Below are 18,431 nucleotides of genomic sequence, written 5' to 3'. Positions count from 1 at the left end.
TCTTTAATAAGAAAATCTTAAATTCTAATAGCATATCTGTATCTAAAAGCATTATAAGAGATAGTTCAGTCAAAATGTTTTAGCAGTGCTTTTATTCCAGATACAAATTTACCCTCAGAAGCCTTGCTAGTGCTATTCTGTTACTGAAACAAGGCTATATTTAATGTTCCTGCTTTAGGTGGGTTTTGTTTTTTGGTTTGTTTTTTGTGGTTGTTTGTTAGGTAATGAATAGGCTGAGGTGAGAACAAAGTGCTCCTGTATCTTCCATGTATAAATACTTACATTTCTCTGGGATAGGCTCCCTGTCACCCAGTAAAAGACTGAGGTTAAAAGGTAACCTCATTAAGTTCACACTTGGGAGGAGGCATGGGGAGTCTGAAAACAGGGGAGCATGGTGGTGGGCAAAGCAAAGAAAGTCAGGTCTCCCTAGGGAGAAGACGGATGCTCCGCTGCTCCTGGTGGCAATATGGTGATTTTCCAAGACAAAAATGCTGTTCTTCACTTTGGTAGGAGTGAGTGGGTGCACACCTCTTGTCATTATATGAAGAATACTGAGTAGTTTCATTTGACACCAGACTCTGCATTTTTTGCAGTTTCACCGTGTAACCTATGGCTTTCTCCTTAGAAAATCTCACTGAAGATAAAAATGCATCTCTTTTGATGTCTTTGCAAGACACAAGAATTTGCTGCTCTCAGACTTTCACCAATGTAAAACCTTAACAGTGCTGTGGGACTGTGGAAATGTGTATGTGTGTGCTGTATGTTCGTGTGCTTGACACTGGGTGGTGCATGCCCTTGATTGTCTGGCAGCAACTTCTGGAACATTTCACAACATTCTTTTTTTTAGACTAATTTTTGGTAATTTCTGTTATTTCTGGCAAGCTTTAATGGGAGCTGATATTCTGTTCCAAGAGCCCAAATACTCTAACTTTCTATTTAAAGATCTTCAGCTTAAAGTACATTCGTGCAACTGTTTTTTTTCCAAGTTCTAAAGTTAAATGGTCCCATGGGAAGGCTATACTCTTCTGTTACCAGCCTTCCAGAGGTGAAGTTGTCTTTAGAGTTAAGTAAGAAAGTTGCTTTAGCACTGTCAGATATCTAATTAATCCCTCAGTAAATAAAGGCATTCTGTAATTAAATAACCGAGATGTGCAATCAGTTCCAACATGAAATGCTTTGCATATTAATGTACTATTATCCAGGAGCTAGACAAGGCTTGTATTTGGATATGAAGTGTAACAGACATTTAAAAACACAGAGAACTCACCACAGACAAAACAGTGGGCTGTGGTTTTTTTTGACAAATCTCAGCTGTGATCCGTAAGCTGAATGTCACTGTGAGAGTGGTGAGGCACAGGGTGCCCGGACTTGTGGCTGCTCCATCCCTGGCAGTGTCCAAGGCCAGGTTGGACGGGGCTTGGAACAACCTGGTCTAGTGGAAGGCATCCCTGCCTGTGGCAGAGGGGCTGGAACTGGCTGAGCTTTAAGGTCCCGTTGCACCCAAACCATTCTATGATTCTGTGAAGTCAGTAAACAGCACAGTTTCAGACAGAGGACTGTGGTAAATATGTTAAGGGGTGTGAAAAAACAACTTTTGAAAACTGAATAAATCAACTTTTGGGACTTTAATAAAGGGGAATTGATGTTACTGCCTCAGGGAGATAGCGTTCTGCAAAGAACACTGCGACTCCGTGCTTTGAAGACCGCAAGAACCAACAGCACTGCAGGTCATTGAATCTACAATTAATTAGCTGTGTAGTCATTACGTTGTCCAGTCCAGTTATATGGAAAACACTGGGGTCATAAGCACGGGCTTGGAACTGCAGACAGTACAAACACGCACACAAACCCCAAGCCCAAATAACGGGATATTACTGAGTTTAAAATCAAAAAGCACACATTACTTATTTCGGTGGCCTCGACGAACCGCACACGGGCCTGAAGGGGCGCGAAGCACCGGCAGGGGCCGGCCGGCCGGCCAGCGCCGCGCAACCCCTCCCGCGCCGCTTTGCGGCGATCCTTGACAGGAGCCCCGCTCACCTGGCGGAGCCCCCTCCTTAATCTCATTGGCTGCCTTTCGCTCCGCCCCCGGCTCCTCATTCGCTGCTGCTGCGCCTCTGCCCCTCCCCCCCCCTCCCCCGTCACCCGCGCGCGATCCCTCTCCGTCCGATACCTGGAGGGGAGCGAGGAGCGACTCCCACCACCCCCGTTCACTCGCCGCACGCACTCATTGGCGGCGGATCCGGCGTGCTAGGCCCGGCCATTGGCTGCTCAAGCGGCCGGCTTTGCCCCGATTGGCTGGCGGGCGGGGGCCGAGCGGTGTGTTTGGGCTGGAGTTGCCGGCGGAGCGGACTCTGCGCGTGTAGGGCTCGGCGCGAGGCGGTCCTGCTCGGCGGGTGCCGGTTCCCGTCAGCCGAGGGGAGCGGGATGGCCGCCTCGGGCAGGCTGCGGCGCGGCGCGCTGCGCTGAGGGGAGCGGAGCCCGGCCCAGCCGCAGCTGCCTGCCACGACCATGCCGTCAGGAAGGGAGCCGGGAGACCCTCGGCTGCGGGATCCGAGCGGGGCGGCCGCCCTGTCAGCGCCCGGCAGCGCCTGATCCCGCGCCGCGCTGCCCCCCGCGCACCGCCATGGACGAGCGCTTCAACAGGTGGCTGCTGCCGCCGCTGCTGGCGCTGCTCTTCTTGCTCATCGTCTACCAGTATGTGTCGCCCGCCTGCCCCGGTGCCGCCTGCGCCCGCCGCCCGCCGGCCTCCGCCGCCCGCCGTGGGGGGGGCCCGGCGGAGCGAGAGGAGGGGGAGGCGGCAGCGGGTAACGCGGAGGAAGAGGAGGCGGCGGAGGCAGCGGCGGCCCTGCCGCGGCTGGTGGCCAAGTTCGCTTTCGCGCGGGGGGAGCTGTGTCGGCGCGTGCGGTTCGACATGCGGGGACGAGACGTAATCGTCTTCCTCCACATCCAGAAGACAGGCGGCACCACCTTCGGGAGGCATCTGGTGCGCAACATCCGCCTGGAGCAGCCCTGCTACTGCCGCGCCGGGCAAAAGAAGTGCGCCTGCCACCGCCCGGGCGGCGACAAGGACACGTGGCTCTTCTCCCGCTTTTCCACCGGCTGGAGCTGCGGGCTGCACGCCGACTGGACCGAGCTCACCAGCTGCGTGCCTGCCGCCATGGAGCGCCGCGGCTGCGCCGGCAACCGCACCCTCAGGTAAGTGCCGGCCGCGGAGCTCGGCGGCTGTGAGGAGCGGTCGGGAGAAATGAATGAATAAGTGATGGTTAAAAAAGCCTATCTCCCAGAGAAGGGTCTAGTTTGGGCTGTTTCCCGCCCTGTTAACTGTAATGCGCTCGCTTCGCCTGAAACTTGTGCTGATTCCACCCATACGCCTTTTGCACCGGGTAGCGCGAGAGAAACTCTGCTGGGGCTTATTATGCAAGTTTCTCCTGTCTGTATGTTGTTCGGAAACTTGTTTTTAACAAAGCGTTACACTCTTCTGCATAAGAAGAGTGCCTCTGCAGAATCTAGTGGATGGCTGCAGCTGCCTGTGTGGTATAATAGCGGAGTCTGAACTGTCCGGAAGCCCTTAAACTCTCTTTCCCTGTGTTTCTTGTTGGCAGATAGGCTGGTTTTCTGCTTGCTGCTGTGTACTGATAGCTCGCTGTATGTGAGAGCTGAGAGTCAGGAGGCGATGTGTGCTCAGGCTTTGAGCAGGGAGCGCAGTATTAGGGAAAAAATAACACTGTTCTGTTGATGATGTGACGACAGGGGAAAACTTCTGAATGTCATGTGCATGCTGCCTCTCTGCGTTTATCTTGTATTGTGCTTGTGTTTCGCAAAAGGTCTTGTCGGTGGAAATGTGGAAATTGTGGAAACTGCGGAAGTGGAAAGGTTGTCAGATGGGTAATCTCGGTACGAGATAGCTCTAGGTGATTCAGTAAATTTTGGGGTTTGTTCTGATTTATTTGCCATTAAAGCAGATGTTCAGGCTAATATTAGATCCTCTCTATCTGTATGATAGATTTTGACTGTGTGTAGTGAGAAGTTATGAGTTGAATTCTCGTTTAAACCTTTGCAATGCAATGATACGACTGTAACTTCAACAGCTGGAAAATTGTTAGGAAAACCAGTTGGTTTTGGTTTTGCTTTGTTTTTTTTTTTTTGTGTTATAGTTTCCAGATAACTTACTCTTCGCTGTCCATCTTAATTGCATGATTTGGCAAAGTTTAACTTTTCATTCAGTAGGACCACTCATACGTGTTTGTGCCTTGTAATTTAAGAACACACACAGTCCATGACGTACATGGACTCATGTTAACAGGGTCTGTTCATCAAGATGATAAAATTGATTGTTGTGGCAATTCGAAGGTTATTTAACATGAACCTTTCTTCGTTCCCTCTCATATAGCAAAGCTAGTCCCATTAGCATGACTCCAGTCAGTATAATTTGAATTTGTCATTGATGGTTGTGGGCTTGGACTGTACTTGCAGAATACTGTTAAGGTAGTTCACACAATTTTGTGTAAAATGTTTAGCTGGAGATAAGTGTACATATTGGTGTGCTAATGGAAGAGAGATGCTGTGAATGTCTTGAAACACAAAATCACTTGGTGTTAACTGTACAGCTTTAAGGAGTAATCAGTAAACTTGTAATGTTAACCAGGGACATAAGAAGGAAGAGTAATATTCATGGAAGTGTCTGAAAATACATAATTTGCCACTGAAGTCCTTTTTCCTCTCTTGTGAAAAATATTAGGAAGAAAATAACAGTGTTAAATGGAATTGCAAAGTTCACAAGTAGGCATTAAAAGTGGAGTAGTGGTCTCAGTGCTCTTAAATAAAAACATCATTATGTGAACTAAACTTAAAACTTTGAATTGAATTACAAAGCAGGTCATAGTGACTGGTGGATAATTACTGATTTTTTGATTGAAGGCAGAAATGTGACATTTCGCCATCACAACTTGGTACTGCTTTCTTAAACATTTGTTTAGTTAGTGAATGATTTGGTTAGTGTGACATTGCACTTCTTGGTTATTGATTCAGAGAAAACTTCCCTTTGTCTCATTGGTCTTTATGTAAGTGAGGAAAGTGCTATGAATAATTATTTGTTGCATTGTTTTATTACCCATTGCTTCTTGTATTACCTTTTCACTTTCCCCTTTATTTTCTCTTAATAATAATGTAGCTTGACTTAAGCTTTTCAAGGAGCTGTAAAATGAATCAGATAACCCCAAAGTACGGTTTGTCTCTGCTGTGAATATCTTTGCTTCTGGTAAAGTTGGCGTCAAGCCTAAACTACTCTTCTGGAGTACTGTACTATTAGAGGCATGCATCTAAGCCTTTTTTTTTAAATGTTTGAACTGAGAATTGAGAATGAGAAGACTATATGTCGAAAATAGGCAAGAAACTAGCATATGTGTCTAACGTAAAACGTACTGATTATTTTTAAGTCATCCTTTAAAGCTTCTGAATGTATTTGAGACATTAGCATTCATTGAATAGCTCAACATTTCTACTTTCCAGCTGTGGAGTCAGAAAATAAGGCTAAATTGGTTAAATATCTGACAATGAGTTTTTTCTGAGCAGGACATGCTACGTTATGAATTTGGTGCCAAGGTATTAGATCTCTTGTGCCATGTATTTGATGAAGTGAAGATGCTGTTAAGTGTATTTTGGATTATTTTTTGTTTCTCCTCATAGCAGGAGAAGCAAAAAATCTGGATTTTCTTCAGATCTCTGTTTATGTAGCCTGTCTTTTGCTACATAGAGGAAATAAGGGAAAATTTGCTTCTTACATGGCTGGTAATAGAGTAATGCAAGTAAAAAAATTAAACAAGTGGCTCTCAGAAGTATTTTCTTTGCTATTTTGTTGTGAACAAGTTAGATTAAGTCCTGCCTTTTAATGCAGATCTTTAGAAGAGTTCACGAAGAAACTAGAATTCAGGGGGGAAGGGGTTAGCTGGCAGGGAAAGGAGGGAGTGGATGATTCTCCCAAGGGTCTTAGAAGGTATGTGAAGCACTACTTTACCTCACCTCACCCTGAGGGTCTTTGTCTTTCATGGACAGTGTGTTTAAAGATGTTCTACTTCTGAAATCTCCTCAGGGTTTTAGAGAGACTTCATCCCATTTTTTGTGTTTCTGATGTTGGTGTCTTGAAATCTCAGGTCCCAGGAAACAATGTGGGAGAAATTGCTGCTGTGCCCCAGCAATTTGAACTTCTTAAAGCCCAAGCGCCAGTTCTGACTTAGGTCTCACTGGACCTTTACCTCTGCCTGAGTGAATGGTATGAAGTGTTCTCTGTGCTCTCATCCCACCTTAGGTACTTCAGTAGGAAAATTTGTTTGTCAATGTGTTGGATGCTGTTGTGAAGTTGTAGAACTCTCTTTCTTGGTGAGAATCAAAGTTACCCTTTTGAATGTCATTACTTAAAAAAAAACCAACAAAACAAAACCAGCAATCAAACCAACAATTTTAGACTTTATTTCTTCAAACACTTGCATGTTTTAATTTTCAGGATGCAAGATGTTCTGCTGAAATACCTGCTAAAGTGTTTACAGAGCCAGGCTATTAACTTTTCATACTGACTTATGGCTTTCACTTTTACAGGAGTTCCTGTCTGGATAGTGAGGACATGGGGAAGGGCATGCAGCTGATGCAGTTTTAAATTAAATTCTTACTAGCACAGTTTCAGCTCATCATTTCAGATAATTACTGTTATCCAAGCAGTGGGACTTTTCCCATGAAGATGCAGTCAGGTTCACTTGGAAGTTCTTGCATCAGTAGGATAGCCCTCCATAACATTTAACAACAGAGTTACTGCTATGCACTGTGTCTACAACTTGGGTTATTTACTTTGCCTCACAAAAATGGCTGCTACAAAAAAAAGTAACTGAAACTGGGGTGTAATCCTTTTTTAAAGGAACAGTCTTTTGTGCGTTTGCTTTGCCCTCTCAAAGTCATTGAGGTTGATGATGCTTGTGTCTAGCTCCACCTCTGGAACTTGGCTTTCCTTCTGAGGTGCCAAGAAGCTGAGACTGAGGAGCCTTAGCCAACATTGCTTGAGGAAAGAAAGGGAAAAGAAATGTTGTTAGATGTCTAACCTGGGATGTGGGGAAGAGTTGGTCTCAAGTCTGAGGAAGTGACATTAGGCCAGTTCGGTAGACAGTGGGAAGAAACAGAGTAATATGAGCAGCCATTTGGGGGGGTCTAAGGTATGTCCAAAACCTGCTGAACTGTCTTCTGGGGGTGCATTTCTTCCTTTCACTGATTGCAAGGGATGATTGGAAAGGCTAATGTGGGCTTGCTGTCTAAAACTAGATGAGAAGAATTCAATGTCTGATGTTGCAGAGATGTTGTCTGTCTGTTAGGTTACCAGGTAAAATTTGGTGTGTGAGACAGGGCTGGCTTTGCCTCTCTACTGTATGTGTGAGGGATTGAGAGGGGATCTTAGAAGTCCTAATCAAGGCACACTTTTCTCCCTTGCCGGTGTGCCTGCAATATAATTAATAATTATTCATTATTATTTATTACAAGTTTGATTAAACCAGGAAGGTTATCTTTTAAACTACACACTTGAGAGAACACTGCATTGAAAGTGTTGTCTAATTTTCTTATTTGAAAATGGTGAAATCAGACTAATTCTGTAAACCTCATGAGCTTTATTATCAGTGCACTTTAGTCTTTGAAACTATTGATTTTCATTAATTTGCTCCCATTATACTCTCCATTTCCTCATGTCTGCTTAACTTACTGTGTGCTCTGTTATTCTATAGGAGTATAAATCAGCAGTAAACCCATGAGTCATGGAATTGGGAGAGTTGAATAGAAACTATTAGTAGGATTTCTTTCTTCTTATGCAATCCTTTGTTTGACTATTGAGTGTTTTTTAAAGCTCTAGCAATAACAGAGGGTAAAATGGACTCTTGTTTTTTGCAGCCCTGGTAACTATGGTCATCATAAACATGGAAGAGGGTTAATTGAAAATTAAGACTCTGCTGGAGGTAGGGGGAGAAGAGAATAAGTTTAAACAAAAACAACAACAACAAAAACCAACAACAACAAAAAAAAAACCCCAAAAAACCCACAAAAACCAAAACAACTAGAAAGCCCAACACATTCTCTAGAACTTGAAACCATTCCTAGTGATACACCTATAACTTATCTAGGATACCTTAGTATCCTCTACTGAAATGAATGTTAGAGCCAGTGAGCTCTGTAGAGTTGGGTTTTTTTATTTGTTTGGGCTTTTTTAGTACAAATGTAAGGAGCAAGAAGTATTAAACAGTTTGCTATGGTCATGGTACTGATGGTGTGGCAGTTTTCTTTTCTTAACTGTGTCCAGTGCTGGATGCTTTAAAAGAACCTTGGTAATCTGCTCAAGGGTTTCACTGTCCTTACTGTTGGAAAGTGGTGTGTCTCCCCCCAGTGCTTGGTGTGGATCTTATTAATTCCAATTTTAAGCCTATTGCATCTTCTGTTTTTTGAGAAACAGAATAAATTGATCCCCTTTTCTTTGCAGTAGCTTGCTGAGTACTTTGGTTCTTAGGAAGCCCTCTTTCAACCCTCCTTTAAAAAGTACGCAGATCCAGCTCATTCTGTATTTATTGTAGGCCATTCTTCATGTTCCTCCTCTTCGGATTTGTCAGTTGGTTTCTTGAAAATTGATGCTTCAGTGGAGGGTCCAGTATTTCATCTATAAGTGTAGTGCAGAGTGAAGCAAAAAAGATGACTTTGCTTATTCTGAAAGCTGTCCTTGTTCCACACTTCAGTGTTTTGCAGTTTCCTAACACTGACTGTTCAACTTGGGATTTAGACGCTATTCATTTTCTTAAAGACTACTACTTATATTTTCCTTGTAAGAGTTTTGTGCTCATCCCCACTGGATATCATTCCTCTTTTGTCAATTTCTTTAATTTGTAAAATTGACTCAGATTTTGATTTTGTCATTCCTAGCTTTTCATCATTGGCATATTTAATAAATGCATTTTGTATTCAGCATCTACATTGTTGATGCAAACATTGAACAGAATGAAATCCTTTTGTGATAAATCTTTTGTTTCATAAAGCTCTTAGAAGTGCTTTCCAGGGAGTTCTGCCACTGCCACATCATTTTGTTTCCTAGACAGTGTTTTGTTTTTTTTTCTGGCTTATGGCACTAACTGGAAATGTTGTCTAAAGTCATACTTTTTTTTTTTTTTAAGCATTTCCTTCCTACTGTTCCTATTCAAAGTCAATTGCTATATTTTAGAGGGAAGTTAGACTGATTTGATCCAGCTTGTTTGAGATAGCAATGCTACCTGCTAATCTCTTCTATGCTATGAAAGATAACTTGTCTTAGAATATGTGGCAGCAGCTAGCAACTCTCCTCAGCTGCTTTGTGCACTGTACTTGTCTCTTGTGAGATTTTTCTCTGCCCAGAGTCACAGACAAATGATTGATGGAGATGGAACTTTTCAGCATCAGGGTTGTCACAGCCGTGGAAAACTTCTGACCCAAAGCTAAGTCTTGTCTTCAGACTTCTGATGCTGCTGCAGTAAACCTCGGCAGGTTGCCTGAAGGAAGGACTAGAGCTCATGTTCATGTAGATGGTACTGATGAAATGGTAGTCAGCACTACTCAATTGAGAATGGATTGTGCTGACCACTGTTTCACACATCCTTATAATTTGCAGATAGATTTATAATTTACAGATATCTGTGAAAGGTAGTAAGTTTTGAGACAGGGAGGTGCATGTGATGAAAATGATCACCTGAGCAGCAGTTCTAGTTGTCTGTAAGAGAACTTAGTGATTTACCCAAGCAAATTTGGTTGCTCTTTCATGCAAACCTTGCTGCTTTCTTCTTAATCTAGCTTCATGTATCATGAAGGTTTTTTTTTTTCAGCTTCTTCTGGTATTTTATACTGGAAAATAGGCTGTCTAATAAGATTTTATTTAAAATAAGGATCTATTCTCTTCTCTTGTAGGAGCAATGCAGAGGAACCCCTAGGGAGAAAACAAAAGTGAAGTGTCAGTAGCAGCCCCTTGGGCTGTACAGTGTTATAAGGCACAGCAGCTGTTTTAACTCTCTTGTATTACTAAGATGGTTTTTAATTTCTTTTAACTACTTGCCTAATTTAGAGTAATTTCCAATCCTTCTGAATAGGATATTGCTTGAATCCTTACGTAGCTTTCGGGTATGTATTGGTTTTAGGTGGAATAGGAAAAGTTACTGTGTGAGTGGGAAAAGTTGCTGTGTAATGCCATTACGCTGATAAAGATTAAACCTGTAGACCCAGATGGTGGCAAAAATAAGGATAAAATTGTGAGCTTTTCCTTTTCTTTTTTGTTGTTTTTTTTTTTTTTGAGAACTCTGTGAGGAGTAAGAAAATCTTTGCCAGCTCAGCTCCAGTGACCACGAAGCTCAGTGGAAAATGTAGAAAGCTGGTCGGTCGAACTCAATGATAGCCCCCCTGGGGTGTGCTGGCAGTTTTCATGTGTTGCCTTCTAAGGCAAAAAGGGTAAAAAGCATTTCCTCCCAGAGTCTGGTGCAGCCATGGTAATAAGTGAGCTAATAATGTAAAGACTCTGCTGTTCTCTGTGCCGAATGAAATCCAATAAAAGGGAGGGAACCCATATTTAATGGATTTACTATTGCATTCAACTTGCTGCCTGTTTTCTGGCAGTATTTATAGCCTAAATTTCTAGTGCTAAAGTATGTTGGATGTCTTCAGGTTCCTGGTTGCCGTAGAAGTAACTTAGAGTTACGTTATTGCTGAACAACATTTCCAGACACTGTGTAGGAGGCTGATTGTATGAATGAAGGGTCTAATTTGGACTGCTGTTACGATAAATGATTCAGCTTTGAATCAACTACGAATTTAGGGGGAAAAATTAACAACAAAGTATTTTGGGATTTTGTTCAAGACGGCATGGATCTTCTTTCAGAACAAATTCTAAAGTGGCAAAATTAGTAACTCTTGAAGTAGTTGTTGTCTGTTACATGATCAGTGCTTCAGATTTAAATGTGTATTGACTAAAAAAGTATAAAATGTGTTCTGGCAAGGATAGGTCCTTTTGTCTTCAAGCTCTGAAGGCTTTGGTTCTGCTACGAAGCTTGCTATTATGTACACTTCTACAGAGATCTGAGTTTGGCCCACAGCTTAAAGTCATCTTAGAAGAAGGAGGAGGGGGCGAATGGCTTTAATTAATTATTTAAACTTAATATACTAACTCTCTTATTTTCTTTAAAAAAAGTAATCTGTTAGAAAATGTTCGATGCAGAGTTGATTTCAGATGTATCAGAAATGTTGCATTAATATAGTTATATGTCAGTTGTGAAAGTGGGTAATTAATGCAGGTTGAAGCGTGGCTCTGAGTGTCTACAAACTGAGAGGGATGCCAAACATACTGGCTTAGTAAGGGGGAAACTTTGAAGAATGTATGAAGAATAATGTTGGGATGGAGAAAGCAATGACCAGATGCAACTTCAGTTTCCAAAGTCAAAGTATTAAAGGGTTGCTGAGACAAACCATGATATTCATAATTGACTTGAGTATACTTCCCAGTTCTGTGAAGTAAATTGATGAGATGTCTGGCTGTGGGGTTTCTGGTGCTGTTTGGTGTGGGAAGGAGATGGCCCTCCAGGGTGTTAGAGTATGCAGAGGAGCTGACCTCTCTGAGACCAGTTACTTTCTGCAAACAAATAACCTTGAAAGTGAGCTGAGTGAAAAAAGGAGGCATACTGGTCAAAACACAAATCAAAAATACATTTTTTTTGTTCTCAAATTGTCATCTAAAGTCTAATGTCAGTGGAAAGAGCTTACTGACTTTCAAATCTTTATTTCTAAGACTTGAGCACATTATGCTTTTAAATGTATGTTAAATGAAATTTTAGAGGTGGTAAGGTAGGGAAAAGCTTAATCATTTTTTCTCTTTTTTTTCCCCCCCCCCCTTTGCCCGGGTAGCCTATTTCTGAATTGTTTTTCTGAGCTGGCTTTTGTTTAAGTAGCAAATACTTTTGTATCTCAGTGTTTGTGTATTTTCACACTTGAAAGTAGCTATTTGCAATTATTTACTTTATTTCCATGTGTCTTTGCACACAGCCTGTGGCTGGGAATGTGTAGGTAGGTGGAATAGCGACTGATGGTGTTTGCTTGAGGAACCCCTCAGAGGAAGAGGGTAAAGAAAAGAAGCAGCATAGGAATAAGCTGTGAGCCCAAAGTGAGAGTGAAGTCTGGAAGACGGCAGAAGAACGCAGGGAGCAGAAATAAAGCTACAATCTTGAGAGGTGAAGGAAGGATCAAAATCTGAAATTTGAAAGGTGTTTTGTGTGTTTTGTTTTGTTTTGGTTGTGTTCTCCCCCCCCCCCCAAAAAAAAAAAAAAACAACAAACAAACCACAACCAACTTGTTTGAGGGTTTAAAGCTCTCCCTATATTCTTTTATACTTGCTGGAAGAGAAAGACATGTACATAATGAGAAAATTCAAGCACAAGCTAGTTTGAGATCCTGTCCTACATAGGTCTTTTATTATTTTGACACAGGTTTCTTAAGTCAGGTAAGTTTTGTAATAAGAGACCCAAATGTTAAACTAAGCATCTTCAGCTCTTACACTATAAATCCCCAGTAGCACAGTTGTCAGGTAATATTTTCATCTTTTAACTAGACCTTAATATTTAGTGGTGGGAGTAGGACCATTATTTTCTGAGAAGCTTCAGATATGAGTGATGAATAACTTCTATAACTGCAAAAACTTCCATGTTTTCATGCCAGAAAAGCCTCTATCAGGCTAAAGCTGTATCTTTTCTGTTGCTGACTTTACAAGGTTCAGATGAGATGAGTAGCTTTTATGAAGTATTTTATGTTGTTCTCTACTAGTAGTCATTTGGATTTATTACAGAGTTATGTTGGTAGGAAGAGGCCTCTGGCAGTAATTTAGCTCAACCCCCTGCTCACAAGTCGGCCTGTCTAGAGCAGGTAGCTGTACGCGTTGCCCAAAAATTGTAACTCCAAAGATGGAGTTATAGAAGGCCACGGTGTCTGTGAGCAACCTCTTCCAGTGATGAACTACCCTCATCAGAAGAGAGCTTCTCTTCTCACCTAGCTGAAATTTCCCATCGTTCAACTTAATTTCTTCCTCATGTATCACTGCATCCAAAAAGAGTCTAGATACAAATTCTCTATACACTTTCACATGAAAATTGAACAGACCACTTACTAAGCTACTGTGGAAAAACCTCAAATAATTAGTTTGTGTGTGTATATGTATGTGTATGTATTTCACTTCTTTTTTGTGAAGTAAAGGTTTAGAGTCCCTACTTACAGCCTTGTGTTGCAAACTTCATCTCAACTGTGTTAAAGTTGCCATGCCTTTTTTTGTCAAGCTTTTAAAACCTGAAAATGCCCATTGAAATGGTTTCCTCCACATAGAAAATGTAGCTAAAGGAACTGAAAATAAACTGAAAATAGCTTTTTTGGAAAAAAAGCCCACGCCCTCTGTAATACATCAGCTCTTCAGCAAGTCTTTTTCTCTTTTGATCTCAGGTCTCCTGCATCTGCTGGCAAAAGCTGGTGGGTCAATGAACATGTAAATGTATGCTGGGTTTTATAGCGTTGCCTGTGACTTCTGCAGATTATTTCGGTATTAGTGTATCTCTCTTTTTTCATTTTGATTAAATTGTCAGATACCTGACAATGGGATAAAGAATCCTGTTGTGATACAGGTCAGTGGCAGGCATCTGAACTGCTGCTGGGCATTGCTATAGAGTAATAGTAAAACTGATGGACTGTGTCTGACTAACAGATTGAGTAGGAAGCTGAAGTGCGGCCACACAGAACTGCAGCTTTGATTAAGAGAGCAGTAGGAATGGTGGATGTTTATCATTCTTGTTTCATGCTCTGTTACTTGTTACTCTGTTACTTGTAGCTCAGTCCAAAGTAGTAAGTAGTTCCAAAGAAAATATTAAGAATAAACCCAAACAAAACAAGGGAAAGTGTAGAGTCCTGCATCTGGGCAGGAACAACCCCAGGTTCCAGTATAGGTTGGGGAACGACCTGTTAGAGAGCAGTGTAGGGGAGAGGGACCTGGGGGTCCTAGTGGACGACAGGATGACCATGAGCCAACACTGTGCCCTTGTGGCTAAGAAGGCCAATGGCATCCTGGGGTGTATTAGAAGGGCGGTGGTTAGTAGGTCGAGAGAGGTCCTCCTTCCCCTCTACTCTGCCCTGGTGAGACCGCATCTGGAATATTGTGTCCAGTTCTGGGCCCCTCAGTTCAAGAAGGACAGGGACCTGCTGGAGAGAGTCCAGCGCAGGGCAACAAAGATGATTAAGGGAGTGGAGCATCTCCCTTATGAGGAAAGACTGAGGGAGCTGGGTCTCTATAGTTTGGAGGAGACTGAGGGGTGACCTTATAAGTGTCTATAAGTATATAAAGGGGGAGTGTCACGAGGATGGAGCCAGGCTCTACTCAGTGGCAAACAATGATAGGACAAGGGGTAATGGGTACAAATTGGAACACAAGAGGTTCCACTTAAACTTGAGAAGAAACTTCTTCTCAGTGAGGGTGACGGAACACTGGAACAGGCTGCCCAGGGAGGTTGTGGAGTCTCCTTCCCTGGAGACATTCAAAACCCGCCTGGACACATTCCTGTGTAACATTATCTAGGTGTTCCTGCTCCGGCAGGGGAATTGGACTAGATGATCTTTCGAGGTCCCTTCCAATCTCTAGCATACTGTGATACTGTGAAAACATAAAAATCAAGTGAATTAGGAAAAATTTTTAGCGAGGTCATTGTAATTGTATTGTTGTTTTAAACAACATCACAAGTTTTGTATCATTGCAGGAGCAAAATTTGTTACTGTATGGGTAGAGGATTTTCACTTTGTGCCATTTGTTAGCTAAACAGAAGAGTCTAAAAGGACATATGGAAAAGGAAAGCATCTCTTCCATGATCACGTTTTCAGTTTGGGTGGTTTTTGTTGAATTTTTTTTCCTTTCGTCTATTACCCAGGTTACATCCTACACTTCTTATTTACCTTCTTGTCAGCTGGATGTTGCCCTTCTCCCACATTGCTGTCCTTCCTATCTTGCTAGCTCTTTTGCCTTTGTTTTATATGTTTTTCTTGTGCGATTTGCATTCCATTTGTGTGGTACCTGCTTGCTTAGTGTACAGAACGAGCTGGTTGGAGTAGTGCTCATCTCTGCTCTGCTTGTTTAGCAAGCTGCAGGCTTGAATTGTTCAGCTCTGTTGAGCTTGTCTGCCCTGCTGAGGTTCTAAGGGGCTTTTGGATTTTTAGCTGTTTGGCCTTGCAAGGAGTAACATAATTGACTACTTCAGTCTGTCCCACATTCTTTAGTTTATTGTTTGCTCTGTTGCTAGTAGTACACAAAAACTTGTAAGGAAAAATACCTGTTCTCTTCCTCTCACCTGAAAAGACAGGACAGAAAAGATGCATTTCTGTGTGACTCCTGTTTCTATCTGCTCCCTTTAGGCTGCTGTTTTATAATTGCTCCCTTTGATATGTATTAAGTTTCTCCTAGGATAAAGTATTAAACAATTGCAAGAAGTTTCTGTGGCACATGCCCCAGTCTTTGCTCTACAGTTTCTTGGAGAAGAGGGTATTTAAGATTAGAATTGACAAGAGTTGGCAGAAAAATTTCATGCTTCACCATCAGCTGTCGGTTGGCGGTACTGAAACCCAGCTCTGCAGTGTGAGCCACAAGCTCAGGAAGGAGGGGAGTCCTTCCCAGCAGGGGAAGGAAGGTAGATAAGTCCCGGCTTCCTAGCTTTGTCCCCCTGCCACAGACAACAAGAAGGAAGGTTGCTAATGCTGCTGTAACCTAGGGAAAAAAGGTGATGGTTTGATGGGACTAGCAAGGTATGAAGAGGAGAATTTAGATACAAATAGTGGGGGAGGTATCCCTGGGGTACACAGAGAGAAAAGTGATTTTATGATAGGAGCGTTAAGAAGGAGATCCAAGTAGAACATCTGTTTGCATCAAAACATAGGAATGCACATAGGTCTACCAAGCGTGTTTTCAGCAGGTGTTTTGGCTCTGTGGTGGCTTGTTGAATCTCAGTGGTCAGATTTTAATTGCTTTTAACTTTTTGCGAGCTAATTTTGAGCAGTTAAGTTATACTTTTTGTTATCTTTAATAAAGATTTGTTTGCTTTCCATTTCTTGAATTCCCATCTAGTATCTGAATTCTTTTTTTTTTTTTTTTTTTTCTTCCCTCTGCAATCATGGGCTAGAAACTAAGAGGAACAGCAGATCATGAAAAATGATAAATGTTATGTCTAATTCCAGGACCTGGAGCCCCGTGAGCAATGTGCTATATAAATGAAGAGAAACTGACTTTATTATGTGGTTGTTTTCCTTCTCTCCTTTCTCTTTGGAGCCCTTTCATTCTCTTCTGACCTCTCAGTTGTATGGTCAGCCTAGACCTGCATGGTAGTGGCAGTGGCTGCAGCAATGATTGATGTGAAGGCTAAATGGCTAGGTACAGTTAGCGAGTATTTCATGAAGCAGTTAGTCCACAAATCTGAAGATGGAGAAGCAGTTTATGTGGTTTTGACCATTGCATGCAGGATCTGGTTGAAAGTTTTACTCTCAAATAGTGTCTTATAAAATGTGTTTAAATCTCTTATAGGATCAAGCACTACTACATGTGAAAATCCCTGCTTTAGGGGTTTTGTTTTTTAGAGAAAACTACTTAAAATGAAAAAGCATATTAAAGGCAATTTCTAAAAGTAAAATCCTTGCAAGTGGCATGGGAACTACATGAAAATGCCATGTGGGAGTCTGGGAGAAAATGCATACATCCATCGAAGATAACAAGGCTGAAAAGAAACCAGCATGGCATAGCAAACAGCAGAGTAAGAGAGGTAAACAAAGCAGTCTTCACCATCTTTTAAAAGGTCAGGTTTTGTCTGCAAGAGCAAAGTACAAAGGTTCTGAAGTTCTGGCAGGATAAGGTAAAAATGTAGTACAGCTAAGGAAAAAGTTTGAGGAACAATTTGCAGAACCATTGCAGAAGGTATAAAATTAATATTTTTGAAACATGTTCGGAACAAGAAGCCTGTTAGGAAATGCGTAGGACTAATAGATAATCTCTCCTTTTATCCCCAGATTGGAAATAAAGCTCTATTGGTTTACCTCTTGCATGTGTGTTTATCTTTGACCTTTGAAGAAGTTCTGATCTGGAGCCTTCCATTATGAAGAATGTATCAAAGTTTTAGATTAGACATGAAGAAGAAGTTCTTTACTGTGAGGGTGGTGAGGCGCTGGCACAGGTTGCCCGGAGAAGCTGTGGCTGCCCCATCCCTGGCAGTGTTAAAGGCCAGGTTGGATGGGGCTTTGGGCAACCTAGTCTAGTGGAAGTCTCTGCCCATGGCAGGGGGGGTTGGAACTAAATGATCTTTATGGTCCCCTCCAGTCCAAACCGTTCTGTGATCGCTCCTCTTCAGATTGATCTGGAAGGAGGTGAGGTGTAGAAAAAGGTGACAGATTTAGTTGTGAGATGGCTGGTCATCAGAAATGTCTACTGGACCCTTGTTTTAGGAGTGCACAAGGGAGGACTGGTAGAGAGAGAAAAAATACATGGGATGCACTGCATTGTAAACACGAGTGGATTGCTGTGGTGGAATCAGAGCAAATGGGGGTAAGGCTGTGGGTGCTGCTGAGAGACAGGGGCCTTTGTCAACAGAAACTGGCTGCGAAGGAGCAGCCGAAGGATACATGTGGCTGGGCAGTGAAGTTGATCAGAGACTGACAGTTTTTGAGAGGAGGTCTGAGAACTGGTAACAATTTTATGTATTTAACAGGCAATTCAATCCAAATTAAACTGCCCTCCATAGAACACAGAGGTAGGGTAGAAGCCTATTGCACTTTACAGCTTTTAAAACTTACAGAAGGTGATCCTAATATATTTTTTCCTGTCTTCAAAATAACAGAAATCCTTGAACTCTTAGCAGTTGGCTGTCCAAAACTTGCACATTAAGAGAGTCCTTTTAGGTCAATTTCATTTTGAGAGTCATTGTTAGAAAACCAGTTTATAAATAATAGCAGTAAAATCCTTGTAACTTTTCCAAATAAATGCAAACTCTTGAGGGAAGGAGGCAAGAGGTTTTTGCATGCCCTAATTCATTGATGCCTTACAGGTACTTGGTTTGCTGTATCAGTTTCAAGTTTCTTGGCCATAGTTGCCCATATAGCACTCAAACTGAGACTTATGCAGACACTTGCATTGCAGTAGATGGATTTATAAATCCAATGAATCAAAATAATCATCATGGAATTCAGTAAACTGTGTGTGAAATTTCTGTGAGCAGCATGTATATGCACCTTTTAATCTTTCCCATAATGAAAAGGCATTTTTGGCTTGATGAAATGCGGGTATGACAAGTACTTGCACATAAAAAGATGTGCTTGGATACATCTGCTATGGTAAATCCCATTCAGCT

The 18,431-nt window shown here is 42.2% G+C and overlaps 1 protein-coding gene across 1 annotated transcript in view; it reads left to right on the top strand.

The window, feature by feature from the left end:
- Positions 1–2,362: 2,362 nt before the first annotated feature.
- The window catches only part of HS6ST3 (heparan sulfate 6-O-sulfotransferase 3), a 309,575-nt gene continuing 293,506 nt past the window's right edge, over positions 2,363–18,431 (top strand). The window contains exon 1 of the mRNA XM_061476250.1: positions 2,363–3,198. Within this exon, the coding sequence (XP_061332234.1) occupies positions 2,627–3,198 (572 nt within the window). The 5' untranslated portion in view covers positions 2,363–2,626. The remainder of the gene's footprint in view (positions 3,199–18,431) is intronic.

The sequence above is a fragment of the Pezoporus flaviventris genome, unplaced genomic scaffold (assembly GCF_033815535.1).
Source record: "Pezoporus flaviventris isolate CSIRO_AGI_PZ_B2104156 unplaced genomic scaffold, CSIRO_AGI_Pfla_v1 ptg000095l, whole genome shotgun sequence".
NCBI lineage: Eukaryota > Metazoa > Chordata > Aves > Psittaciformes > Psittacidae > Pezoporus > Pezoporus flaviventris.
The sequence above is the reverse complement of the archived record's forward strand: the minus strand, read 5'-3'. Positions and strand labels throughout refer to the sequence as shown.